The sequence below is a fragment of the Haemaphysalis longicornis genome, unplaced genomic scaffold (assembly GCF_048455015.1).
Source record: "Haemaphysalis longicornis isolate Haplotype H1 unplaced genomic scaffold, Haemaphysalis longicornis Haplotype H1 scaffold_2, whole genome shotgun sequence".
NCBI classification, from domain to species: Eukaryota; Metazoa; Arthropoda; class Arachnida; order Ixodida; family Ixodidae; genus Haemaphysalis; species Haemaphysalis longicornis.
This window is the reverse complement of record NW_027526295.1, coordinates 118184751-118212550: the sequence shown is the minus strand read 5'-3', so window position 1 is coordinate 118212550 and position 27800 is coordinate 118184751. Positions and strand designations below refer to the sequence as shown.

Below are 27800 nucleotides of genomic sequence, written 5' to 3'. Positions count from 1 at the left end.
TGAAAACCTTGTATAGCTGCGAAGGAAGTGCTCTTTAGGTGTCTTCGGGAAGTAAAAAGTGGAAGTTTCCTGAATGATTGTGAGGTCACAAAAAATGCTCAGCACAGTGTTCGTCTTCAGTGGAAGACGGCACTCGTGATGCGTTAGTACCAAGAATGGCACTCGAGGTGGTTTGTATATCTATTGTAAGAATCTCCTCTGTGGCATGTGTTGGGGATGTCGTTGCGTAACTTATCACTGAAAGCCAATTGCTTGTCAGGGTTGTGCAGCTGACTGAGTGTCGATCATTTAGTGGCACTTCTATCAGAGAAGAAACAACTCGCGTGGCGCGATTGCTTGGAAGTGACGCTCTAACAAGTTTTAATTAGTGGTGTGCGAACACCAAATAGTAGCTTCCGAATCAAATATGGAATCAAATTGGGAACAAAAACTGAATATCTAATTGAGTATTGATTGTAAAATTTATTTCTCGAAAAAGTAAATGAGAAAAAAATAATGCAGTACAGATGCCAGTCACGCTGTATAGGTGGTATTCGTTGAAAAGTTTAGCTCTCAATTTCTTTACTTGGCAACACTGCAAACGGCCACAGTCATGGCCGATGCGCCACGGACATGGCGCGGCTTGGGCATTGCACCCGCATGCCGAAGAAAAAAAAAAAAACACTGGCGCGCGTTGTCTGCTCTGTTCCAACCCGATTCTCAACGGTGGTGTCAACAGAGATGTTACTAATCGCACTCACATTGGACTCCAGGCAATACTTTGCGATCGGTGAGGTAGAGTTTGTTAACGTGCAACATAGTCATGTGCTTAGCACGGACAAGTACCGCCATCCCGCGGAGCCCGATGTAGCGAGTGAAGGCGCACTCACACGGTTGCCTGCATGCGCGCCTCGCCAGTGAATACAAGCAATTAAACAAAAACCATGTACCGGAGTCTACTGCCACGATTCCTGTTAGCCAGTGCGAATCATGGCAAACATGTTCACAGCAAACACATGTGTAAGCCTAACCAGCATAAACCTCGTTGGAGATTGACTACTGAGTCGGGGAAAGGAGCACCTGCACAACTGCGCAACAAGAAGAGACACAAGCGAGGAGAGGGGGAAAGCGATTGTGCAGGGGAGCAGGTGGCTGCTGGAGGGAGGGAAACGAAAGATGAGATGGAAAAGAAAGCTATGGCGGAGAGAACTAATTGAGTGGGCATGAGGTCCAGGCCGGCAGCACTTTCATTTCGTCCGCAGGTCGGGCGCGCGCTTCGTCGCGTCGGATAACTTAGGTTTTTAAAGCATCATTTCTGTAGGGACTGTGCCGGGACTCAATTAGTCCGTCGTGAAACCCGGGGGCATATAACCGGGCTTTCACTGTAGTTGTTTGTCGAAGTCACGACCAGTGAAGTTTCCGTGGAAACTTAGTTTTACCCATGCACTATAAATTCAGTTGAGCGGAGTTGGGCTGTATCTGCAAAGAGAACTTGGACTTGCAAAAAACGCGTGACACTTTTCTCTTGCAACAGGAAAAAAGAGAGGAATAAAATCTGCTCTCGCACACACGCCATGTCATGGAGGTGATGTTGAAGAGGGGCACTAGTCCTATTGGGGGTGACACAACGCGGTTTCACATATCACATCTTCAAAAATTAGCAACCCCTGGCACGGATCATCGCAGCATTTTGCAAGTCTGGGTTTTGTTGGGCCTTATTTCTCGTCGTTTCAGAAACCTGTGTAATGGGCAAAGGGTAGCGTACTTCCAATCTCGAGAAAGGGGTAGCCGACCTCTTAGCTGGAGTGAAGTTGCCCAATGGCTTGGAGCAGGCACATGCCGTGTTCACTGTTTAGCATACCCGTGCTCTCCTCATGTTCCGTTCCTCCCCTCGCCTGCAGTCCCAGCAGGAGCCGCCGTCTTCTCCCGAGGAAGAGGAGGATGAACCGGGACCCCCACCCCCCATCGCCACACGACCCGACAAGACCAAGTCCATCGTGAGTGCCCTCTGCCTCCTCTCTCTCTGCTGCCTCCCTTTGCGTTCCATTGCAGTTCATTGTTAAAGGGGCCATTCCACTGGCAAGGCTGGGAAATTGGAAGCTTGCAGCTGTCAGATCTGCCGTAGTATGCTCAAAGTTGCCAAAGGAAAGCCACCACATGTGCTTTGGGGAAAGGCAGTTTGATTTGCAGGTGGGGGGCCAAGCATCAACCATTAGTGTTGACCCTGAGGAGTTCTCAAAGCTGTGCAAGATAATTTATTTATTTTATTTACACGTACTGCTGTCTTGGTACACAAGACATAGCAGGAGTGGGTAATCGAACGTACAATGTATTTGAGACGTGTCATAAAGCGTGGTTAGTTTATTCTTTTACAGACTGTTTACTTGGTTTTTCCCGCATGGAACCATGTGTAGGTTGTTCCGCATACCAACAACACATGGAAAAGAAGACTACTTGAAGGAATTTAAAAATGAATGGAAAGGAATAATAAAAAGTAGGTGAGATTGATGCATGGCATGCCCAGTGGAACGACTAAAAGAAATCTGTGCTTGAATGCAGCTGTGGCCATGTAAAAGGTTATGTAGGAGAGTGATGTGCTCAAGCGCGTGCTGATGAGCCAGGGGTTTTATTCCTAATTTGCATGCGTGAGATGAGGGAGAGAAATTGTGGTCATATCGACGGAAAATGAACCATGTTGTTTTCTTCTGCATGACCTCGAGCTTTCTTATGTCGAGTGCAGTGTAGTGTGACCATACCACTGAGGTGTATTTTAGTAATGGTCTGACGAAGGATTTATGGGCAGTTAATTTGGAGTCGTGGGTAAAGTTTGTTTTAAGTATCCCAGCTTTGTAAGTGCGTAGCACAAATTGTGCCGATGTGAAAGTGCCACTTTAGGTTAGGAGTGAACGTGATTCTGAGATATTTGAAGGTATTCAAAGAATTTCAATGGTGCCGGTTTGTACTATAACAGAAACTTAGCACTGCTTTTTATTGGTAAATGTCGTTTGTACAATTCTTTGTTAATTAATATTCATCTGCCGTGTGTTGCTCCAACCGCAAAAGTACAGAAATACAGTTCAGAGCCTTGTGATCACGTGTGTTATTTAAACTGGCATAAAGCACACAGTTGTCAGCGTACAGTTGCAATTTCACTAGTGTGTCCTTAATGGCCTGTGCGACATCATTAATCTAAATAAACAGCAGCCAGCGTACAGTTGCAATTTCACCAGTGTGTCCTTAATGGCCTGTGCGACATCATTAATCTAAATAAACAGCAGCGGCCCAAGGATGGAACCCTGTGGTACGCCAGAAGTGACTACGGCTGAGCCTAAGCTTTGCTCCGGTTTCTTCTGCTCTTTAGGCTTCCCACAGTATAAACGTTTCGAAAACGAGTCGTGGCTGTTGGGAAAATGCCGGGCAGACATGCACCGCAACCAGTGTCACGCACTCACTCTCCCCTGTCGTGGTTGTCGCAGTACACCAAGCCCATCGAGGAGGAGGAAGAGGACAACAAGAACGGGGCCTCCACGGTTCTGGGCTATGACGCGCGGGACATCGCCAACAACAACAGCAGCGCTGCGGCCACCACGGTGGCCGCTGCGGCCGCCGTGCCCACGCGTGCGCGCAAGAAGAAGATGAGCGACGAGGAGATCATGGAGAAGCTGCGCAGCATTGTGTCGGTGGGCGACCCCAACCGCAAGTACACCAAGATGGAGAAGATTGGGCAGGGGGCCTCCGGCACGGTGTTCACGGCCATCGAGACCTCGACGGGCACGGAGGTGGCCATCAAGCAGATGAACCTGTCACAGCAGCCCAAGAAGGAGCTCATCATCAACGAGATCCTGGTGATGCGCGAGAACAAGCACCCCAACGTGGTCAACTACCTCGACTCCTACCTGGTGGGCGAGGGGGAGCTATGGGTGGTCATGGAGTACCTGGCGGGGGGCTCGCTCACGGACGTGGTCACCGAGACCTGCATGGACGAGGGCCAGATCGCCGCCGTGTGCCGCGAGGTGCTGCAGGCCCTGGAGTTCCTGCACCGCAACCACGTCATCCACCGGGACATCAAGAGCGACAACATCCTGCTGGGCATGGACGGCAGCGTCAAGCTCAGTGCGTGACCTCCGTGTTGTCCCTTCTCTTTCCTTCTTTTGGGGAAGATGCGGGGCCATTTTATGACTTCAACTTATAGCATGTGTTAGAGACCTGTACTGAGGTCTACGGAGGTAATTTGAGCATGCAGTTAAAGAAGCGGCAATTGTAGGAGTAGCAAAGTACGTTCTGGCTAAATGTCCAGCTTTAAAGCGAAGCTTTAGTGTCCACACTGATACCGTTGTACACCAATATGCCCTGCAGGAAAGCCACCTTTCTCTGATGGTGATGATGAATGATCGTGGGTGAAGTGAAAGAACAAAACGCCTCCGGTGGCTGAAATCGAACCTGGTTCCCTAGCGTTATGAAGCCACATCTATCCGATTGCTCCATTTTGACGTGTTCAAAGTGATTTGGAAAACTTCGACGACAACCAAAGAGAGATGATTGGTGTTGCTCCGCATGCCATAAGGTTGTTGCCGCAAGACATTAGGCCTAACTTGCCATTTTGAGGTTTAGGATGTTAGGCCTCGCATCTTGAGGTGTAACACCTCAGTCTGGCATCCACTAAAAAAATTGCTCACTGAACGCCCGGCAGCAGGTAACGATTCTCGCCGTACACCCCAAACCCAAACATTACGCCTACGGAGTGCACACCCGAGAGTTGCTGTGGGTATTCCAGAAAAGCGGTGTGTACCTCCAGAGTAGCACATACTTGCAGTGTGCGATTGGCCAACCAAAGAATTCATCTCGAGAAAGCTTTGTGTTCAACCATCATCGTCTTTAGATGGAGAGGTGCATGATTTTTCTTGTCAATGAGAGCACAGGTATGTCCCAATTTTAGTAACTGAGAGAAGCAAAACACGCAAAGAGAAAAAAATGATGACAGTGTAAGCACATGTTTTTCAATAGGACAGTAATGTTTTTGCAATCACTGCTTAGTAAAAAGTGCCTCACCATTTCGAATCAAGTGGTCGGTATGCTGCAGTCACTTGCCAGATCTTATTTGTTGGTGGCATAGATTTGTTTCTGTGGTGAAGCTGAACCACAGCATTAACTTACAGGGTTGTCTCGTACAGTTCTCTGATGAGTCGTTATTGAATTAGCCTGATATCCTGCATAGTCCCCCCTGGCTGCTTTGCTTGTTGTATGCAGCCTCTTTGCCCTGTTATCGTTCCTGTATTATCTGGCTGGCTGAGGCAGTGGTGCCACCTAGATTGCTACCTGCCCCACTGCTCTGTGTCAGTTTCCTTGCCAGTACCAGTGGCCACAACTTATTTGTGTATTGAGGAGCCCGTAAGGCCAGGCGTTACTTGGGAGCCCACAGGTACACTGAGAATAATGGAAGGCAAGCAAATTAGAGCCGAAGGCTCTAAACTGGCCCATTTGGTGCAGGCTAGAGATGGATGGGCCCAGTGTACGTTTACATCTTGTCTAACGATCCCTCCTCTGCCTTGCGTGCGCAGCGGACTTTGGCTTCTGCGCACAGATCTCGCCGGAGCAGAGCAAGCGCACCACCATGGTGGGCACCCCGTACTGGATGGCCCCCGAGGTGGTGACGCGCAAGCAGTACGGCCCCAAGGTGGACGTCTGGTCCCTGGGGGTGATGGCCATCGAGATGGTGGAGGGCGAGCCCCCCTACCTCAACGAGAACCCCCTGCGCGCCCTCTACCTCATCGCCACCAACGGCAAGCCCGAGATCAAGGAGCGCGACAAGCTCTCCGCCGTCTTCCAGGACATGCTCGACCGCTGCCTCGAGGTGGACGTCGACCGCCGCTACTCGGCCTCCGAGCTGCTCAAGGTGGGGGCGCCTCGACCTTGCCCTTCCCCTCTCTCTCCTCTGCTCCGCTCTCCTCCTGTCTCGAGCTTTCGATTTTAAAGGCGATAATCATTCTTGGGCTACTTAAAGGCAGAAATTTCAGTCTGTCTGTCTGTTTCTCTGTCACTCGATTCAGCCACCCCACCATAGTGAAACAGAAGCTGTGCAATAGTCTTATATACCCACAGCCAAATCTAAACGTTTAAGTCCGGTGTCAGTGTTCATACTTGTCAACACTGTTGAACAAAAACAAGACAGTATGCAAATATAAGGCAGCAGATCAATACATAAGTGATATTTGAAGTGTTCCTTTATTAAAAAAATTATGAATGCTTGGTTTTCGCGATAGCAAATGAAATATTACATCAACTGCAGAAAATCGGCGCCTGCTGCTGCCGGCGGCACCATAGTTCCTGGTGGTATTTTGTTAAGAAAGCAAACGGCAACAGTAAGGAAAGGTTCCACTAGATAGGTTCCACGTTCCGCTTGGAATGCTCGTGGGGTAGGCCAACATGTTTCTATAAATGTTGTAGTAGGGTGCCTCGATTCGCGCACGTCTCTGCCGTACGGCAGTGCTGGCATTGAGGCACCCGGCCTAGAGCAGTGGAATGCGGCAGATTTAAATTGACTTGAGCAAACCTCTAGCGTGTTATCTAAGGAGGAACGAGATGGCAGAGGACCAGCTTGAGAGGTTAGCTCAAAAGAGAAGGGAGCCATTTACTTGCCAGGGGCGCCAGTCGACTATCGTCTTTCATCGACATTTGCAACAAAAGGAGCAGATTCGCGGCCTTTCTTTTTGTTTGTGACCCTGTCAGTGTCGACAACAGAACTCAAAGGGGGTGTATTTTCAAACTCTGTGCAGAGCATGGCCCGACCCTTTGTCCCAAATTGGGGTTGTCCTGCCTCGCACAGTTTTTGAGTTATTCCAGCTGTGTAGGGGAACACAACTTAACAGCAAGCACTAACTCTAGAGTGAAGCCAGAAGTGTCTGACGTGAATGCGGGTGTAGCGTACCTGTGCGTGTGTGTAATGACTTTGCCGTGTCCGTCACGTGACCCCATTGGGTAGCACAGATAAACAGGCTCCCGAATAAGAATGTGGCGAAGACGTCGAACGGTCTCTGGCTGAAGAATTGACCCCTGTGGTATAAGCGACGTGTTGCTGCCTGTGTGTCCGTATTGACGTGGCCTTAATCGTTACGTATGTAACGGTGAGGGGGTCAATGGCAAGTGCGATGCCACAGTCGAAAGCGGCATCATGACAGGAAGGTACCTCACTACTGGTGTTGCTCCCGCCTAGGACATCACATCTAGTTCAGGTGATGTGGCTATTCTTGGCATCAGTGCAGCGCAGTGAAGAAGCACTGAGTGTGGAACAGGCGGACCCTGCAACTGAAGGGAGGCTGGAATGAGAATGGGCATTGACATTTCTCCCCGAGATCGTTCTCTATACCTGTCCGACCGTTCATTCTGACAACACGCAGCTTTGCTAGGCGTTCGTGTCTTGGCCACTAACCAGTGTGCCTACCAAATTTTTTTTTTCAATGACAGTGACAGTTTCCTGCTCCTCTACACACCTCGAGCTTCGTGATGGCTGCCCCACCTGCCGCAGCTTCTCCGCGGCGTTTATGGGATGAGCGCTGGGTGGCTGATAGGGGCTCATGCAATTTTTTGGCTCTCTTCTGCTTCTTTTTGGTTTCGTGCACCCTAGAAACTTGTTACGGTCATGTCTGTAAACCAGACCTCGCATCATTTATTACTTGGTTTTCTTTTAAAAAGTTTCCTTAACACTTCGTCGGATTTATGTTAAAGTATCTGCAGTCGTGTCCTGGCAAGCCACAGGCATCCAAGGCCGCCTCCAATCTGGTTCATTAGACAGGAGGGAGTATTGAGGAAAGAACACTCCACAAGATACAGCTAGTAAAGCGTCAAGCAGCAGCAGCTGAAGGGCTGAAGCCTGTTTGTGTGTATTTCTGATCAATGCGCAAAAAAAGTATTCGGGTGTGCCCCAGTCTGCATGCTGTCAACCACAGATGGCGCCAGCAGTCCTAGCACTGAGCTAAAATTACCTCAATTACCAAACAGCGTCATTCTTTTTCATACGGGCAGTTTTAACTTAGAGCTGTAGCGTGCAAATGAAGCTTGCTGTTTGGTAAGAAACGTGAAATGCATAGTAAAATGCTGCTGAGTAGTGGAATTTAGTTCACGCTGGAACTCTGATTCTCTGTACGGTACCTGTGTCCAGAAGGCTACGTAATGTAGACATAGGTGGCGCTGGCTAACGCCCAAAACCAAGCAGGAATCGAAGTAAAGATCTATCAGCTGCAAAAAGAGAGTGCAGGGAAATTTGCAGGGAATTCTTGATAAACCTGTAGGGGAAAAATGGTAACATTAGGGAGTTTCTCAGCTTAATGGGGCCATTACAAAACATCAGAGAGAGAGAGAGAGAGAAGAGAGAGTGCGTGCGTGCGGGTGGGTGGGTGTGGGTGGGTGGGTGGGTGTGGGTGTGGGGTTGGTTGGTTGGGGTCTTCAATCCAATACTGCGTTGGTACGCCCGGCTGTCTTCACCCTTTCCACTAGCAAAAGCTGCGTTTCAGGACAGGAGCTGGCCAGCGCACTCTTTCACTGCACGCGTGAGGTGTTGGGGAGGGGGGGAATATTTGTGTTTAGTTGGCATTCCCAGACAATATGGTAGTGTGCCTGGGGCTTGGCAATGACTACATAGAGGATCATTGATAGTAGGATGGATGGTGTGTAGTCTTGCTGGGTGTAGTCTTGTTGGGGCACCTATTAGTCTGCAGTTGTCTCAGGACGACTTCCTGTTCTTTCGTGACCTAATCAGGGACTGCTGGATAGAGTTGTCTCACTAGTCGGTAATGTTGGGTGATGTCGGTGTATGTGAGAAGCGGTTGCCAGGTCCGCTCCGACTCTTCTTGCGGTGCCTGGTGGGCGAGTTCTCGGTCCAGGATGTGTTCCATCTGGTGGCTGCAGAGAGCAGAGTGGGCCGTGGTCCAAATGAATCTGACCTGCCTCTGTGGGGGTCGTGGAAGGGGAACCCGAAGCGCTTTTCTTGAAATCCTACCTTATTGGTATGCTCGGCAGGCAGCTTGACTGTCCGTAATAATTACTGTGGCCTTTGTCTAGGAGAGGGCAATAGCGATAGCCGTCTCTTCAGCCTTCCTAGTGTTAGACAGCTGAAGCGTCAGAGTGGAAATGAGGTCAGTTCCGGGGGTAACGGCCGTCGACCTTACCCCGTACCTCGCTTATTCCACCACATTAGTATAAGCGATGTGGTCTTGTCCTCCGTACAGTTTTTCTAGCGCAGTAGCTCTTGCTATGCGGCTTCCCTCATGATGTTGAGGGGAGGTATTCCGGGGTATTGGACAGACAAGAATTCTGGTTCTGGTCTTTATTTCAGGCGGGATGTCCACTGCGTTTTCCGTGATGTGAGGCGCCGTGTAGCCAAGCGTAGCTAGCATTTCCCTTCCCATTGTGCTTGCTCCAAGTCTTACTTTCTGTGCCGTTAGGTGGGCCTCTATGAGCTAGCTCGTCGATGGTGTTGTGCAGTCCCAAAGCTGTGAGGCGAACTTTAGAGGGGCTCGTAGGAAAGGTTTGTATGCCTTTCTAAGAATGACGTCTAGCTTTTCACGCTCCGATGTCCCCAGAACCACATAAGGAGCCACGTAAACAATTCTGGAGACGACTAAGGCCTGCACAAGACGGACCATGTCGTTTTCTTTTCGTCCATGGCTCCTTTTCACCATCCTATGCAGCATCCGAACAATTTGAGCCCTGTTTTCTTGAAGCCTGTTGAGGAGCAGGGTTTTTTTTTTTTGCAGATTTCCTGGTACGTCATTCCTAATATCTTGATTGAGGATGTCGGTTTGATGAGTAGGCCCTCAAGCCATATTTTGATGTTATCTGAAGGGTCCCGCCAGCATTTTTGTACTATGATGAGTTCTGATTTTTGCGGGGCACAAGCTAAACCACATCGGCTGGCATAGGTGTAAATGGCGTCTGCTGCCATTTGGAGGCTGTCCTACATAGCACCGGGAAAAGCTCTGCCAATCCAGATCATGATATGTTCTGCATACAGGGCATGCTTAATGTTGGCGATTTTCTCTAATTGTCTGGGAAGGCCTATCATGGCTATGTTGAAAAGTAGGGGCGATAGCACTGCCCCTTGTGGTGTGCCACGACTGCCACATTGTATGGGGGAAGATTGGATGTAGCCAATTTTAATGATGGCAGTTCTATCTGACAGAAAATTCTTGATGTAGGACTACGTCCTTTCCCCGCAACCCAGACAGGCACATCCGTGGCAGCAGTGGCAGAAGACTGTCATCTTTCGACAACATTTGCAGCAAAGTGAGCAGATATGTGGCGCCACTTTTTTCATCCTTTGTGCTGTGGTTGACGACTGCCAATTAATTTGTCAAGGACGAGGCTCCAGGGGGAAGAAGGTGTGTGAACGCCCTCCTTTTAAGCAACTTTGTCTTCCTCCTTTGCAGCACCCGTTTCTGAAGCTGGCACGGCCACTGACCAGCCTTCACCCGCTGATTGTCGCCGCCAAGGAGGCCGCCAAGAGCCACTGAGGGGGAGAAGACTGCTGCCATGGGGGAAAAGAGGAGCAGAACAGTGTGGTCATCACCTGCCCCCACCACCACCACGGTGGCCGACGTGTGCGGTCAGATGAATGGCCAGTGCTGAACAACGCGCACGTGTGCGACCTGTGGTCGTTAATGATCATCAGGCCGGCAACTGTTGGCCACAACGGTTGCCTCCCGCGCGCTTGAGTAGGAGAGGAGGAGAGACGCCTTGCAGCAGCCAGCCACTGCGAAGACTCCTGCAGAGTGCCGGAGGAGCATCCGCGCTTGCACGGACGATGCCTTCTCTCTGTGAGTGTGCCGTTTCCCGGAAGGAGTCGTTGGCCCGGGTGTGAAAGCTCTGTGTGCCACTCGGACGCTGCCGTAGAAAGTTACAAAACCGCGCAGCTCCATGCGTGGCAGGTTGTGGAGAGATCTCAGGCAAAGTTGGTTGGCCCTGCAAATCACAAAGGCTTATTGCGCTGCAACCGTGCAGGGAGAGAGCCCTAGGCGCCAGTCAAGCACTTAGCTTCAATCGCATTTACAAGCACTCGCACTTGCCGGTACCCGAAAGGCATAGGTGAATGGCGAAAGGCCGTTAAAAGGGGTGAGATTTGTGCTTGTACCCCGTAGCTGCGAATCCGCGAGGTGGGTGGGTGAAGCAGAATGAGCAAACAGGATTAGGTGCCACCCTAATGCATGGAGGGTTGCTGTGAAGGGGAAGGATGGATCCCACACGCAACCACTGCCTTTTGCAGTTGCAAAGCAGGGAAATTTAGTTCTTCCTTATGTGAGGCGTCTGCGTCCCAAAAGGGTGTTCTCAATCAAGGCTGGTGTAATTCGTTTCTTCTTCCACACCGCTGAACTGTTCGACAGAGGATGCAGCCACTAGTGTGATGCGACAAGTTCTCAAACACAGCAGCTGTTACCCTTGGCTTGTTTGTGCGGCTGTGGGGGGTTACTTCCAACTATGGCGCTGCCGTCAATCGTCATTAATTCTTGCTAAGATGCTGGTGAGGATGTCTTCAGCCTAGTGGAACAGTGAATGCCTCGGAAGAACGTCTGGTACCCCGCTCGTCTGTCCCATAGATTCACCTGAAGTGTAATGGCCAAACAATGAAACGTGTGTTAAAGGTTCTCGGGGGATCTGTCTAGGAAAGAGGCAGACCACTACACCGTGTTTCACCTGGTCCACAAAGTGTGCTGGACTGATTAGTGTCTGACGGGAACTTGTGTAGACATTCTCGCCGATTCTTCCGCGATTAATTAGTAGTCTGCAAGGGGATATCAAAGGATCAGCCGAGGTGGAATACGTGTCTTTTTGCAGGGGAGGAAAGCGCCCGAAACAGTTTTCCAGTGATCAGGAGCATAATGTGAAAAGAAAAGAAAAGAGGGAAAGGTCGACGTTGTAAGGTGTGCTTCTTGGATGTGATCTAGCTGCGAAGCACAACCACAGAATGCTTTGTAGAGTGCACTGCAGTTCAAACTACCGTTTGGTAGGTGGGCCAAAGGTGAACCAAGGTGTTCAGGCCATGGGGATGTAGGAGGCTCTGTGCCATAGGTTGCAGCCTCTTAGCGAGTTTCTTGGCTAAGCCCTGGAGCTGTGATTGGCGCTGTGTGGGGCCCGTTTCCCCTTCTTCAGTGGGCACCGAACCTCAGTGCTAAGTGTGTGTGTGTGATCGCAGAGTGGGGCTGCCGTAGTGTTTGACTCGATCGACTGGTACAGTTTTACCACTCTTGATGTGACAGAGCAGATCTTGCAGTGGTCTGTCGGTCTGTGTGAATGTCGATTGTGTGGTTTGCATCAGGCGTCCCTAAGTTGTGCTTCTTGCCTGCATACCTTCGCACTGACTCTTATCAGCTTTCTGAAAAAGGCAGGGCTGGCTGAAGGAATGACAAAAAAAAAAAAAAGAACACGAGGCTACCAAGAGGCAGGAGCAAGAAGAGTGTGATGAATGCGGGAAAATTTCTGTTTGAGGTTTCTGAATGATGCCGGATATACGCAAAGTGGCCAAAGAAGCCTATGTGGTCAATACTCGGCAAGGAAAGGAGCAACCGGGGTTTGTTTTCCTGGTTCACGACCATGATTTCATGACTGCAGTGGCTCAGAATCGTCTTCGGACATTTGCTGGTCACGCACTTCTCTCCGACTCCACCGGTAGTAGTGCCTTTTCCGTAGAAGTCCGGTAGTGTCCACCCAGGGATCCCTGGCATATCAGCCCTTGTCAGTAGGCTACTGCCTTTAGCCGGTGATGTCCCTTGTCAGTGCAGGCCAAGTAGGTCTGGGGCCTTCTGGATGCTTGTAACTGGGCAACCGGTTAGCAATCTTCGGTTCCCCATTGCGAGGCGTTTTTGCATTATTCCTCACTGAGTGCTCTGAAGAGACTGGGGCTAGCCGCTTGACATCCTCTTCATATGTCTCGGGTCAACCTGTAATCAGAGGGAAAGGGGATGCATTCAAAACGCCTAGAAGTGACTGGGTTGGCTTCTGTTTGTCCATTTTTGACCTGTAGGAGGCTTTCCTCAGCATAGTGCAGCTTGTTTTGCTTATTTTTACTACTATTGTGATGTTTTAGCAGCTTACCCCGTGCATTCAAGTGCTGAGACATTTTTTAGCCCAGTGAAACCACTGCTCTGTAAGCGAACTGCACTTAGAACTCGCTGGTGCCTCAAGTGCGGCACGGACGGCAAAACAGTGGCCAAAGTGGTTCCACGACAGAGATTGCAGCTTTTCCCATAACTAAAGACAGTCTCTGGTGTACGGCAGCTACATGAAGGCTTTGTGACCTCCTTTTCGGGTAAATGGCCTCTATCGTTTCGTTTAGTTGTGTTCGTCGTTGCATTGGGCCGCGCCTTTTGCACTTTGCAATTTCGTTGGTACAATGATGCTAATAACTTGCTAGTTTGGCCTTTGCTGTTTATTTACCCCCAGCTGGGAGGCCACTAATATATACATTTTCCCTTTCCGACCTGTGAACTTCTTTGCGGCGTTTCTGTCAGCTAGCAGCTTTGTTAGTAAGAGCACTTTTCTACACTTTGGCAGCAGAGTCGCCTGCTAGCTTATGCGAACGGTACCAAAGATGGCGTTGGGGTGGCATTGCTGGTGGGGCGTGTATTGCGCAGCTATCTTTGTACTGAGGTTGTGTTGTGTTTTCTTCTTTTTTGTTCTTTTTGAGCGGTCTCTTTTGGCGGGAAGAGAAGTGAAATCAGTGTCACGTGTCGTCGAATGACCGGTCTGCCTGCTTTAGGATCAGTTGATACACTGCTTTGAAGAGAGCGTTAGTTTGATTCAAAAGTGATTTTGCTGGAAGTTTTGGTGTATCACTGCATAGTTTGGGACTTTAAAGTTTCTTATTGGCGTTTAATTTCCTTGTAAGCTTGAGCTCTGAGTGAGGTGCTGGCATGTGGTGTGCTGCATTTTCCGAGGGTTGTGTGACAGTTGTGTGTGAAGTTTGTTTGTTTGTACCACTTGTTTGGTGCAGCAGGCTTTTTAAATTCGAGTAGTTTTTGTGTACATCAACCTAAGTTCTACCCTTCCCTTTTTTTTTTTTTTTTCTAATCAACGAGGTGCACCTTACTGCACAAGGCCTCATTGCGGCAAGACGTCTGCCTTTCCATCGTGTTAAATGGCTTGTACATGCTAAGGCACACACATTTATGTCAGGAGACGTTCTTGCGTTTGTGTGGTGAAACAGGTGTGTCAGTCTGGTCATATCCAAAGCGTTAAAGTCTGATCCTGATCCCTATAAAAAATTTGGTACTTTATTAACGGTTCTATTCGGTGGATTTTATAGTCAGTTATAAACAACGGAATCACCAAGTTGCAAAGGCAATGTACGGTGTGGCCTCTTGGTACACTCTACCTCCCGAAGTCTGTAGAGGAAAATTTTCTAGTGCTGCTGTTTTTGCTACCATTCTGGCAGCAGTCCTAGATACAGCTTTGATGTTTGCCAACTCGTATTCCAAAATAGGCTGATTATTATTTCTTTTTGCAATTTATCGCAAGTAGCCACCAACGAGTCATTCCTTTTGTGAAATCACAGAGATGTTAAAATAACACCTTGGAGGTCGTAATATTAAACATTTTATGAAAATCTAGTTTTTTTTTTTTTTTTTTGAGGCTTGCAGATTTGTTCAACGTTTGAGAGCCAGCCAGCACACTGGAAAGGTAGACATTCAGGCTTGCTGGCTGGCCAGATATTCCAATGTTTCAAGTACAACGAAAAAAAAACAAGTCTAAGTTGAAAGGAAACCCTCGGGCTGTGTACTTCAAAGCTATGAACTGTCAAATGCAGACTGTCGAAGCATGCTCGTTGAAACGTCAACGAATGCTTTTTTTATTTGTCAGATTGAATACATATATACATGATATAGTTTTATGACCACTTTTATGCTTTATACAGTGTAGTTCGAATGGGAACTGCCGTGTTTAACTGCCCTTTAAAACATAACCTGCTTTTAGAATCGAAAGGGAGGAGCTTTAAATGGCAAACATAAAGACATATGGATAGTTTTGTTTGCTGACTGTTATTTATTTACAATGTCTTTGGGCGTTCTTTAAATATGAGCATAGATACGTTCTCGGTTGAGTGTTTTACTGTTTTTGAGTGAGTAGATGTGTGCGTGCCTGCTGTTTTTTGTTTCATTTTCGAGAGTTGACTGTTCTAGCTGCCTACTATGACTATTTTAAATTTGGTTCCAGCACTTTCTGGTGGCGATTTTATTGTTCAATTTGAGCCTGTGTTTGATCTATCTGAACAGAAACCTTCACCTTTTTAGTGGGCAAAGGGCAGCTCTGGTGGACGTTGTCAGTGTTGTGTGGTTGGTACTGTTAGTTCTTTTCCTTTTTTTTGTGTGTTCCATTTAACGGGCAGCTTTTGTGACAGCCACAACTCGTGCCTGATTTGTAAATACATTTCTGCCACTGGGATCGTCATTGTTATGGTTGTTCTACTTTATGAGTCATTTACATTTTTTTACGCATCTCGGTGACCTTCATTTGTAGTTTTTTTCAGTTTTTTTCTTTTTTACTGGTTTGCTTGGAGCCTTACCATTTGATTGGTGCAGTGAAACCCTGCCGTGTTTTTATTTCTCCATGCTTACCTCGTAGACTCTTATGTCACTTATCGGTCTATGGTTGAACAAAGTGGGATGGCCAGCGTCAATGTTGTGGGTGTCGTGCACTTACAAATTACACTTGCACACAGGCTCTGTGCATTCGTAAATAATGGGCTGAGATCATTGCTCTACCAACTGGCTAGGGCAAAGAAAGCAGCAAGTTGGATTGATTCAAAGTTTCACTCAGTGCTTGCAGGGTTTAATGGACCCTACAAAAAGGAAACACATGTTTCTCTAATGAAGTTTAGGTTTAGTAGTTCACTTCGTCTGTGTAACTGAAGGTCGCCTTTCTTTAATTACAAGACTGACGCCAATTTTGAGTGCAAAACAAAGTCGTATTGGTTGCTCCACAGACACTGGAAAGAAGCGTGAAATGCTTTGGCAAATGTGGCACTTATTTTGCGATCTAAAGTGGTTTCACCGCTATGGAAGCTAAGATGTACAGGCTTTCAGGGTGTGGCCAGAATCTTGCGAATTCCTTAGCTCTGGAACTCTCATCTGGGTTGAGGTGGGATGAGTGGGTGCTTACCATGCTGCAGCTTCAGCAAGCTGTTTAAACAAAGGACGAACGTGCAGAGTCTCGCCCTGAAATCGTTCTTCTCCGGAGCGACCAATGAAGTTGTCCGTCAGTCGAGACTGTCTTTGTTGCTTTTGTTAGAATTGGTTGTGGCAGGACTCCGAGAATGTAATCTAAAAGGTGTTGCATAACCCAAGAAAAGTATTATTGTTATTATTATGGTTTCTTTCACTCAACACGATGGTGTTGGGGCTGAGGCGCAGTGCTGCCGAGCCCAGGGGTGCAGGATCGATCTCGACCGTGCAGACCGGTTTTCGGATGGAGGCGAAAAAAGCAAATGAGTGTTCTGAGATTTTGACGCATTTTAAAGATCTCCAGATGGCAAAATTAATCTGCAGCCCTCCTGTATGACAAGCCTCGTAACCCATGGATGTAGCTTCGTCACACTAAGACCAGAAATTTCAAAGCTGGCTCGGAAGCTGAAAGAGATTACTCAAAATATAGAAGCAATGTGAAAGAAGGGGCATAATAATTCGTGCAAGACTCTCTCTCTCTCTCTTTTGACCTATTGTGGCATGTGGCCTGCTTCCATTGCTGGGGAGAAGGGCTGAAGGTATTCAAGGGGCCTGCCTGAGAGAAATTCTAAGCGCCGTCTAATTGCTTTGTTCGGCCGAAATGTCGAATTAGTACGACACTTTCCCAGTTTTTTTTTTTCGACTTAACTATAATGACAAAATTGCGAGTCTGTGGACAGAAATTGTTGCATCGCAGGCATGTTTACCCTCCAAACAGTGCACATGAATGAACAGTAGGTCTATGTTCAATGTGAGACACGTGAAGGCAAAAATTTTGAATACTGAGCAGCATCAAGCAGCATTGAAAACGTACCGTATTTCCGCGCGTATAACCCGCCCCTGCATATAATCCGTACCACCACTTTCAGCCCGGCGGAGAAGAAAAAAAATCCCCGCGTTGCCCGCACATTTGACACAGAAAAGACTGCACCAAAGCTACTGCTCAAGCAGCAGATTGCAACTAAGTAGACAGAAAAAGTGTATATGTATTTAGCAGTTAGAATACACTGACTGCAAGGCAAATGTCACAATTCACTAATGAAATTCAGTCTAGGTTAGAGTGCGCTCGTCCTTCTTTCTTCTTCGTTGTCCTTGTATGTTTTGCGCAATCGCTGCCATGGAAGGCTTAGTCAATGTTGCTGTGTAGGAGCTTCACGGCACAATGCGCATTGCCGTGAAGCTGCACTAAAAATAAAACCCCGCGTATTATCCGCACCCCTACTTTGCCCCTGAAATTTTTGCATTTTGGTGCGGGTTATACGCACGAAAATACGGTATGTGACGTTCTGGCTGTAGTTTTTGAGGCAGCGTCTAAAGGAAAGGGGCGTTTTCGTTTTTTCCTAAGTTTCTTGAGTAAAGTAAGGCTGGTGGCTTCTGCTAAATGCACAAGCGGAACTGCGCGATGTAGCCATAAAATATTGAATTCGACGCTCACTTCAGTGTCTCTTCGAAAGTAAAATTTTAATGAATTCCAGCCTAAAATTTTCGGCTTGAATTTACACCACCAAGTTTGCAATGTCATAGTGCTGTTTTCAGTGCACTACAAATATGTTTGTTTCCTTTTGTTTCAGGTGATGACATTGTTAAGTTCACACCCTAAACATTCATGCCAGGTGTGTTATAATACGTTTGGCTTTAGGCTATCCACCTTCATTCATGAAAAGGTGGTAGGAGAATTCCTACAGAGCTTGCTGCCAGTTTTGCTTGTAGGTTGTCACTTTTAATGAGACAGAAATTTCACAGCCGTCAGATTAGAAGGCATTGTATAATGTACACTGCTCCAACATTCTTTCTTTATTATTTTTTTCCAGCGTTGACGTTTACACCTGAACATTAATGGTTTTATAGCGCATCTACATCTAATATCCAGGAGCATAAAAGAAGGAGGTCATAAGTTCGAAAACGTATAATTTGGTGCCTCAAAAACAGCTGCCCAGACTGGGGAATTCTTGGGAAACTGAATTATTGAGGGTCATTATTCCGGGTTGGCTAGTTTTCCTGGAGAACACTGCTTGCGCTTGAGTTAAGTGGCTTAGCAAGATCTGCTGGTTTTAGCATAACATTGTTTTATGTCACCGAACTAATTATGGAGGTGCTTATTTTGCTGAGCTTGTAATTATAGTATGTCCTAATCTGTAAAATTCTACAGCACCTTTAGGTACGGAGAATGTGCTGTTGTCGTAGTCGTGTGCGCTGCTGATGGCAAATTGTGCGCTTCTTGCACATCGTCTGGGATTGCCTCGCGTACCCGGACGAATCAAACACAAGAACGATGCCACCTGCCTTCGAGGAGGCGGTGCGGACTGAAGACCAAAATCTTCAACTCCAGGCTGTCCAGCGAGTCATCGTGGCGCTGGCCAGGCAGGAGGACCCCCGCTACCCGGTGACGGGGAGCGGAGGACCCCTAGCCGGGTTGGCTACATCTGCGGTGACGACTCTGGCCAAGTCATGAAGACCTAGCAATAGGACTTCATTCGCAGGCCCCAAAGAAGTTTTCCCAATCCAATCACTGCTTCACTTTATAGGGGAATGAATGCCTGCTGCCGTATCTTTGTTTTTGTGCACTAGTTTGTACAGAGGTATTCGCTACAGTGCAAATAGAGGGCAGGATAGTGTAGGTGAGGATGTTTATTGTCTTGCCAGACACGTGTGCATGATTAGCATCTCTAACCGTTTCTGGTTTTGTAGCACTTTTGCAGCCGTTTTTGTATGTTGCCGTTGGATTGCCCGAATGTTCTGATGGGACCGCCTGAATCGCGTGAATGAACCAAAGGTCCTAAACGAAACTGACTTCTTACGTGTGTTCGATGTAAAGATCTCTCTTCGCTTCAGGCTCTTAGAAGAATGTCTTTGCAAATCCAAACAGCATGTTTGAGAAGGAAAACCTACCTTGGTAGCCAGAAAGGTTGTAACATATTTTGACACGCCGCGTCGAGATGAGACAGGGGACATTACACGGTGAGCAGCATAACTGAGATGAATGTTTTCACGGGCTGCTCTGAGCACGAGTTCAGCTTTTAAGAAACACGAGTGGCTGTGTAGACTGTAGTCACACATGCACGTCTCTTCAGGCAACATTTAGGCCTTAGGTAGCAGCATTGACAGACAGCCTAGCTGACAGTTGTGGCAGGAACCCAGTAACACCCAACGTTGAGGAGGGGAGAAGCCTCTAGCGAAAAGCAGCTGCAGAGAAACTTATTTCGCAGGGAATTATTAGAGTCTTGCACTTTATTTTGCAGTGCAGGTACATTTCGTGCTAAGTTTAAAGGCAGGTCGCAACTGAAACATAGTTTGGGGTCACACAAGTTTACAATGGGCTCGATAAAGACCGAACCAATTTTTTAGGCCAGGGCTGAGTGTGTGCCAGATTTCTTCCTCTGCGCTGCGACAATGTTCACCCTTGTTCTCAGCGGCAACTTTAGAGTGAGTGCTTTGATCGTGCCATAGATCAGTGTTCCGCCAACTGCGTATAGTGCTCCGCATCACGATTGTCCTGACTGCACACTGGCCAGCTTTAGTCCCCGAGTGTGCGACTGCGTGCGTGCACATATTTAGCGTTGAACGGTCGCTGCCATGTCTTCTCTTTGTCTCGCAAAACTGCCTCCAGGGGTCTGCATCCGTTTCCGCGATGTGGCCTCGCAATGCAAGGGTGGTGAGGAAGGGAGGGAGGGTGTGCTTTGGTGCTGGCAGCAGTGGGACTTCCTCTCACTCCTAGCAGGAAGGAAATAAAGAGTGGCAACCGATCACGATGGCTGCCCTTGTTGATTTCGGAACGAATGTGATCAGAAACAAGATTTTGATTCTTCCCCTCATTCTGCGTGTGGTACTCCTTTTTGACGCGGAGTACCCCATTGGGAGTACCTTAGTGGTAAAAATACACCTCGGGAAGAAATTTAGTGGTGTGGTTAGTGTGGCCCACTGTGTCCTTGCTCTGCTTCCACTGAGATTGAGGGGCGATATTGGGAACTGGTTGAAACAATCTGGCCGGTGTTGTCCTTGCGCTCTTGGGCCACTTACTTTTGTTGGTCATCCCGTGTGCCATCAGTAGTGATGGCTATACAGCATTGTGTGTGGACTGTTTGCTTGCATATCCGCACAGCGGCCATGCTGGGCAGCTTGTGCGCAGTGCGAGGATGAAAAATGTGGCTGAGGGGACTGACGCAGCACTGAGGGTCGTAGAAGTTGCTCCCTGAATCGCTGCACCAAATGGCCCATGCATGAGCTACGTATGGCATAAAAATATGTCCACTGGAGATAAACGATTGATCACGGCGCAAGCTCGATTTGCTGGAGGTTGGGAATTTCTTTTTTAATTCTCTCTCGGGCGTACGGACGCTGTGACTAGGCTGGTGCCGTCTGGTGTTAAGTCGTGGTGTCAACATGTTGGGTTGAACACTGTTGGGCAAGTTGGTGTATATTGGGTAAAGCTTAGAGTGCAATTCAACAAGGACGACAGAAAGACGGCAAACGAGCACTTCTGTTTGTCGTCTTTCTGTCGTCCTTGTTGAATCGCGCTTGAAGTTTTACCAAGCATGTTGGGTATTCATGTCAGGGTAGCTGGAACCGTACCCTGCTTCTGGGTAACCCTACAGCCTGGCTATTGACGAAGCTTGTTGATACGGAGGCAGTGGACTTTCGTTTTTGACTCTGTAGCGTGCTTGTGGACCTCTTCTTGGGAGTGTGAAGTTACGCCTGCTTCAGAGCGCGGGTTGGTGTGTGTGTGAGTGCTCGACATACAGTACCCGGAAAGGCCTTTGATCACAACGTGCGCTTGTGGGTGCATGCGTTGTGTACTGCTCTGTTCTCGCTATACCGATCCTGTCACAACCATTGTGGGCGACTACGACCTCGCATAACGCAGCTTGCTTCGCCACAACGGTGAGCCAATCGCCCCGATTACTCTGCGCACAGCATTGACTGGGGCCCCTCTCTACGTGTACTTCTCCCGGACCTTGTGGCCCCCTTGAGGAAAGTGCGTGCGTGGTGCGTGAGTGCCCGTTTGTGTGTGTGCGTGACTTTTCACTTTAAGGAGTAACGGAAAACAGTATGCAATAATGCCAAGTGAATAAAGACTTTTCTAGGAATTGGACGGCCATCGATCGTGTCTTGTTTTAATTTGTTTCGCCACTTTGGGTGTAGTGGGAACTGTGCCAGAATGCCCTGTTCAACGAGATCGTGGTGCATGAATGAGCTGAAATCAAGGCTAAGAAACCGGTCCGGCTTTGTTAAGGCCACCGTCCTAAAAAAGTTCGAAGCACCCTCCAACAATGATTTATCGTTTTCTTTTGCAAAAATATACCCTGTATGTTTCACAAGAAAGGGATGAAGATAGCTCGCCACTGCCTTAACAATAAGAAACACTTCACTTCTGGGCAATAAGCATCACATTTCTCTTTTTTGTGATAACTAAGGGGACCAACATTTCCGGCTTTCATTCCGGTGCTAGTTGCGCAAACTGCACCAAATCTTGCAACATCCTGCTTGCAACAGTCTGTGCCAAACCGCCAAATTTAGATTTTGGGGATTTGCGCTAACGATGCAGAGTGCTTAGTATTTTCCAGTCGAGATCGGCATTGTTCACCATTTGAATTGAATTCTTTATTATTTCCAACGGTGTGAAATACATACAAAAAGTTAGTATACAGACAAGGGTCCCATAGTCAACAGACTGCAATGGGACCCCTGATTAATTAAGCAGCAAAAGAAAAAAAACTAACTAAAAAGAATGAACAGAGCTTAGGCAGCGCTAAAGTAGAATAAGAAAAAGTGAAGAACTCGGTTAAACAAAAATGCGAGAGAAATACGTGTTGCACAATACTAATTCAAACAAGGTAAAAAGGTTGACAGCAAAAAAATACAAAGTAGACACTTGCATTACACATACAATCTAGCTGAACTCGGAAACCTTAGGCAATGAAATGAACAATAACAGCAATACGGATTAAAAAAGCAAACATTCATCTATTCAACAAAAACGTTGAATTGATGCACATGCAATGCAACGTGCATCGATTCATGCACATGCAATGAACGATATTGCAATTGAGAATTCACAATCGATTCTCCCTACCTCGAAGGCATGGGTTTCAGCTATCAGCTTTGAGAAGCAGACAGTGGAATAGGAGAGGAGGGAGGAGGAGCAGGGTGAAGGCAAACGACTTCGCGAGTAGCCTTACACCGGCAACTTCGCGCTTGCGCTATTCCACCCTATGCAAAGTTAAGAATACGTTTGCTACGGTTTCACTGATCCCTGCAACCTCAGAGCATCGTAAGATGACCAAAAATTCACAATGAGGCAATACTAATGACCAGAAACATTAGGCTGGAAAATGGCTGCATGTGAGCCTGGTGCGAGCGAACGGACATGCGGTGCGTATTGGCTCTGGATTATGCTCAGGGAAGTGTTTGGTGGGCATCCGGTTGGCATCCTTACGTTGCACACAAGTTGAAACAGGCCAGTAGCTTCAGAATCATAGTGACCAGAATTAGCTCTAGAGTCGATCATTACTGTGGAAATTTTCTGAAGGAACGAGTAGTAACGACGGTGCTATTAGTGTACCTGGTGTGGCCGTGGAGGCTAAGAAGGATCTGCAAATGGTTACTCCCCACGTATCAATGCCTAGTGCCCAAGCAATGAATGCAAACTTCGTCAAGGTAAGGTTTGTCAAGTCACCTTAGCGAACATGTTGACCATCTGGGCTATTTCACAGCCGTGCACTAACTGCCGAAGCCACCGTGATTGCCATTCAAGCGGGCCTCGACACACTCTCGGGAGTCGGAACACCTCAAACCAACGGGCATGCAAGTGTCTCCAACCAGGACGAAGTGTCTGGTTATTCGGGGCTCTGAAGCCGAGCATGCCTAGGTCCACTTACCCTGACTGCAAACGTATTGTGCCTGTTGGCTGGACACGGATACTGGGCATTCCCTTCCAGGAGAACGGCACTCCCAACGAATGGCTATCGCAGCTCCGAAAGGCATGAAAGTCAATGCTGCACATAGTACAGGAGATTGGTAGCCGCTTCGGTGGTGCTTGCACCAAAGTGCTGCGAACGCTTGTTCCCGCGGTCCCCGCGGCTAAAGTGGGCTATGGAGCCGTGGCCATTGACCTAACCCAGCCACCAATGCTCAAGCACCGAGAGACTCCCTTTTGGTGGTCACCAGCCTCCCACGTCATTGCAAAGGTTGAGGACCTACATAGGTACACTTGACTGCCATCCTCGGAGGCCACTCGCTGACAGAGGTGACAGCAATGCCCCGAGGCAGACTATAACGAACGCTGGCCGGCGTATCATATGCTTTGGTGATGAATGAATCAGTCCCGAGCTGCGTGCTCCTACCGCTTAAGACACCACCGTGGGAGCACACGCTCTTTACTCGACCTGAACCATTACCACGGAGACACAATAAGGAGCGCTGCACGAAGGAACGTGAGGCTCGTGCACGCAGCACCAATGAGCCCAAGCTTCAGGCAACTACTGTGTACACAAATGCCGCTTGGAATGAGGAGACACGAGAGGGCGCCCTTGCAGTGGTTGCACCCTTTGGGTCGTACAGAGGGTCACACGCCTACAAATATGATGAGCCTGCGAGCACTGAACTAGAACTCCATACCTTGTAGATGCGACACTCGTGGTACACACCGAGGTGCCGCGCTCACTCCGGACGGCACAAGGACCGAGCATCTGTGGTTCAGTGTGCTACCTAATTAAGGAGTGCAGAGCACCGCAAAAACAACAAAATGTCCAGGTATGCATCGACTGTGTGCCGGGACATGCGGGCAGCCTCGGAAGTGAGGCCGCTACGTGATGACGAGCGTGCAAAATTCTACGCTCCACTTGCTTCTCGACCACCCGGTGCCACCACTGATTGACGTCGACCAGGCCACCCTCATAGAACACGAGAAAAAATAAAGGAAAAACCTGCGAGACAGGACTCTACAAAATGAACACCCTAGCTCTTGCAAAGGGCTTACCCAGAGGGGCTCAAGTTCTAACCTACAAGGCCCGGACAGGGGCTGCCCTCGATGTGCTGCAGCCCAAGTTCCGCTCCTACGTTAAAGTGACGGCACGCAATGACCCCGAATGACGCGACCGCTCTGCCACTTTAATCGACTCACCGTACCCTTTTCCGTACTATAGCACTTACAGAGTAAAGCTGTACGTTTGACACCTCCTGCGTGACTGTGAGGGCCTCCGTCAACTCCGAGCCCAACACGCCAAACGGGCATCGTATGAAGAGTGGAGGACGCCCACGAATCTCAGTCGTGCCAAGGAGACATTACTCTCCCTGTGGGAGTTTGCAAAAGAATCAGGCGTGTCCAGAAGGATTTAGGGCATACTGCAGGAGCCTCCCAAACAACCCCCTCTTTTTTAGGCCACTGCCCACCACTTTGCCAAATAAAGATTTGCATGTGCATCATACATACATACACATATACATACGTGCGTACATACACACATACATACGTGCATACGTATAAACATATACGGGCATACCTACACATACATACGTGCATGCATACATACATACATACACACATGCATATGCGCATACATACGTGGATACATATGTCTATATACATATGTATGCATAGGCACATATGCATATACATATGTATGCATACATACATATACACATACTTGCATATATGCATACACACATGCATGCATGCATACATACTGACATTCATATATACATACATACATATGTACATGCATGCATGCATACATACGTGCATACATACGTACACAGATAGCGTAGCATTTCGGCTGGCGTACCCGCAAATTTTCCCGCCATTTTTTGGGGGGCTACCATGGTTGCCAGACCAGGACTGCCCTCTGTTGATTAGCTCGCATCATCCGTAAAGGCCGCGGATCTGTCAGCCCGCTCTGGTTACAAACCCCTGCGCGCTCCCGCCGCGGGCTCGGGCTCGAACCCGGGTTCTTTTTTCGCCTCCCCTTTACGGACTGCCTTAACGGGCCCCATACGTTTGTAGTACCTCCCGTGGCGACGAAGCGAAAAAAAAAGAAAAAAAGAAAACCCGGACTCGAGCCCGAGCGCGCAGGGGTTTGTAACCAGAGCGGGCTGACAGATCCGCGGCCTTTACGGATGATGCGAGCTAATCAACAGAGGGCAATCCTGGTCTGGCAACCATGGTAGCCCCCCCGAAAAAATGGCGGGAAAATTTGCGGGTAAGCGAAAAAAATTCCCCCGCATTTCCCCGAGGGGGAGAATGTGAAAGGGCGAATGCACGGTTGTCGGCCCGCTTGCGGCGCTTGCGCTCGGCCCCCGCAGCCCACCGCCTCGCCGCCTTCTCTTCCATCTCTTCCATCGGGTTTGTAGTATCACGTGTACACCACGCAGTTATCAAGCCGCTATAACGCCGCTGAGTCGCCAACGCACGCCGCTGACGACGTAGTTTGAATGCGTTAAAGATATAAGGCGCGTCTAACACTGATATCACCGTCGCGTCCGTGGCTTGGTTCTTGCAAAAAAAAAAAAAAAAAAGCGTCCGTGGCTTGGTTGGTAGCGCGTCGCGCTGCGGCCGCAAAGTCCTCGGATCGAAACCTGGCGCCGGATGCTGTTACTTTTTCAAATATAGAGGAGCACTGCGGACGCCAACGCCGCCGGCGGTGGATGGTTTGGGGTCGCTTATAAAGTATTCGCACTTAAAAAAAAAAACCCGGACTCGAGCCCGAGTCCGGGTTTCAGTCGCTCCTTCAGTCCTTCAGTCGCTCCACCTGTGAACAGAAACTCGCCTCAGCTTGGTGTGTGCACGAGCGTGCAGCGCATTCCCGAGAGCTGACGTGAACTGAAGCAGCCCAGCCGAAAAAAACCATTGGCCGACCTATTGGCGTTCCAATTGGTCGACCAATTGGACGACCAATTGGTCGACCATTGGACGACCAATTGGTCGTCCAATGATGTTTTAGGCACCCATTGGCGTACCCATTGGCCGGCAAATTGGGCGACCCATTGGCCGTCCAATTGGGCGACCTATTGGCCGACCCATTGGAACGCCAATAGGTCTTCCCATTGGCCGCCAACTTGTTGCACTTTTAGTTGGTTCATCCCACTGCCGCAGTCACTCCATCTGAGCTGCCGCTGCAGTGCGTTGGTTACCTGTATCACAAATACAAGAACTCTCGGAATGAATGAATATCTTTATTGCTCTGTTTGTATACACAGCATGCAGACAGTTCGTCGTTTAAGCAATTTTTCACAGGCCATTGTCCATGCCGTGCTCCGCTCGCCGCAGGCTGGCTGGACCTTCACAAAGTGAGTGGCAAAAGCGAACAATGGGTTAAGTTTATAATAAACCGCAGTTTCGCGCATTAAAACAACAAGGCACTGAAATGTTGAAAGACGTGAGCTCACCTCTTCAACAACGTCCCATGCATGGCGAACTGCGTTGCGTGGCGATGTCGTGAACCCGTCAATCGTAACATGAAGAGCCCTGAAATATATTTAGGCAGACAAATTATTTCTTAATAACACCGCTCACGCTATGATTGGTGAAAATGGCAAGGAAAACTTACATATAAACAGTATACTCACATAAACAGAGACACTCTTCCTTCGGTGCGAGGCTTAGCGACGTCCAGCGTAAAGATGCATCTTGAAACACACTGCTATGGGTGTGCGATATCATCGTCGCCACTTCTCACACTCTTGCAGACCACCTTACATTTCCAATGCAGTCAGAGAAGACTGCGTGTGCAACCGATCAACACGCCTACACTACCTACACCGCCAATGCCAACACCACGTTGAATATCACTTATCCACTGTCCGTCTATGGATTGGATTCGATTGGATTGGATCGGGGTTTTATTTCCAAACAATTTTGCTACTCGTGTCGGAAAGTTTTCATTAGTGTGTTTGTTATGTTTTTTTAAGAACTTTATCTTGAATTGCTGATTGTAATATCAAAATTAATTGCCTCATAAATATACATTTGTAAAGGTTGCAAGTTTTGAACATTTCTGAAGGTTTCAAATTAAGGGTGAGAGAGAGAATTTAATTTCAGCCATTTGTTGTCGTAATTGAATACTATCCAAATACTATCCAAAACGCTCCCCGATTGGGTCATCATGTTGGAGCAGTCAGTATTAACTTTATAGTTGGAGCCAATGGGTCCAATTGGCCCAACTGGCCATCCTAATCGGGCCAATGGGCCCAATTCGGATCGCTCCAATAGGTCCAATTGGACCCATTGGGTTTCCATTTGGACCCATTGGGATTCCATTTGGACCCATTGGGTGGCAAATTGGACCATTTGGTCGGCCAATGGTTTTTTTCGGCTGGGAGTCCTTTTTGGATCGAGGGGAATAGATCCAACACACATGGTCACAGTTCACCTTGGGCTCCATATCCAAAAACTGCATCAATCCCCCGACCGGTGCTTCTATTTTTTACGAAAAGACATTGAGGGTGGAACGAAAGAGTTCAAAACACTTCTTCAACTTGATGTGTAGTGCCCTCTGGATTGAGCTGCTACAGCACTAGGAAGTCGTCAACGAAGCGGAAAATCTTAATGACAGTGCGGAGTAACGGAAGCAACTGACAGAGTTGTCGAAACGTGCGAGTAGAAGGTCACTGAATATTGGGGCA

At 48.3% G+C, this 27800-nt stretch overlaps 1 protein-coding gene and 1 long non-coding RNA gene across 5 annotated transcripts in view; one reads left to right on the top strand and one right to left on the bottom strand.

Annotated features, from left to right (window-relative positions):
• Positions 1-21273, top strand: part of Pak (serine/threonine-protein kinase PAK 3-like protein) — a 39491-nt gene extending 18218 nt beyond the window's left edge. For 2 of the 4 annotated variants that reach the window (XM_077698173.1, XM_077698175.1), the window contains exons 7-10: positions 1881-1976; positions 3456-4092; positions 5538-5872; positions 10401-17438. In XM_077698173.1, the coding sequence (XP_077554299.1) occupies positions 1881-1976; positions 3456-4092; positions 5538-5872; positions 10401-10484 (1152 nt within the window). In that variant the 3' untranslated portion in view covers positions 10485-17438. The other 2 variants (XR_013322373.1, XR_013322372.1) reach the window with 2 other exon arrangements.
• Positions 21274-26336: 5063 nt separating this feature from the next.
• On the bottom strand, positions 26337-27053 carry LOC144167333 (uncharacterized). The gene is made up of 3 exons (XR_013321958.1): positions 26745-27053; positions 26565-26643; positions 26337-26456 (listed from the first exon to the last, which is right to left on the bottom strand). It is a non-coding gene; the product is annotated as an uncharacterized LOC144167333 (long non-coding RNA).
• Between the last annotated feature and the right edge of the window lie 747 nt (positions 27054-27800).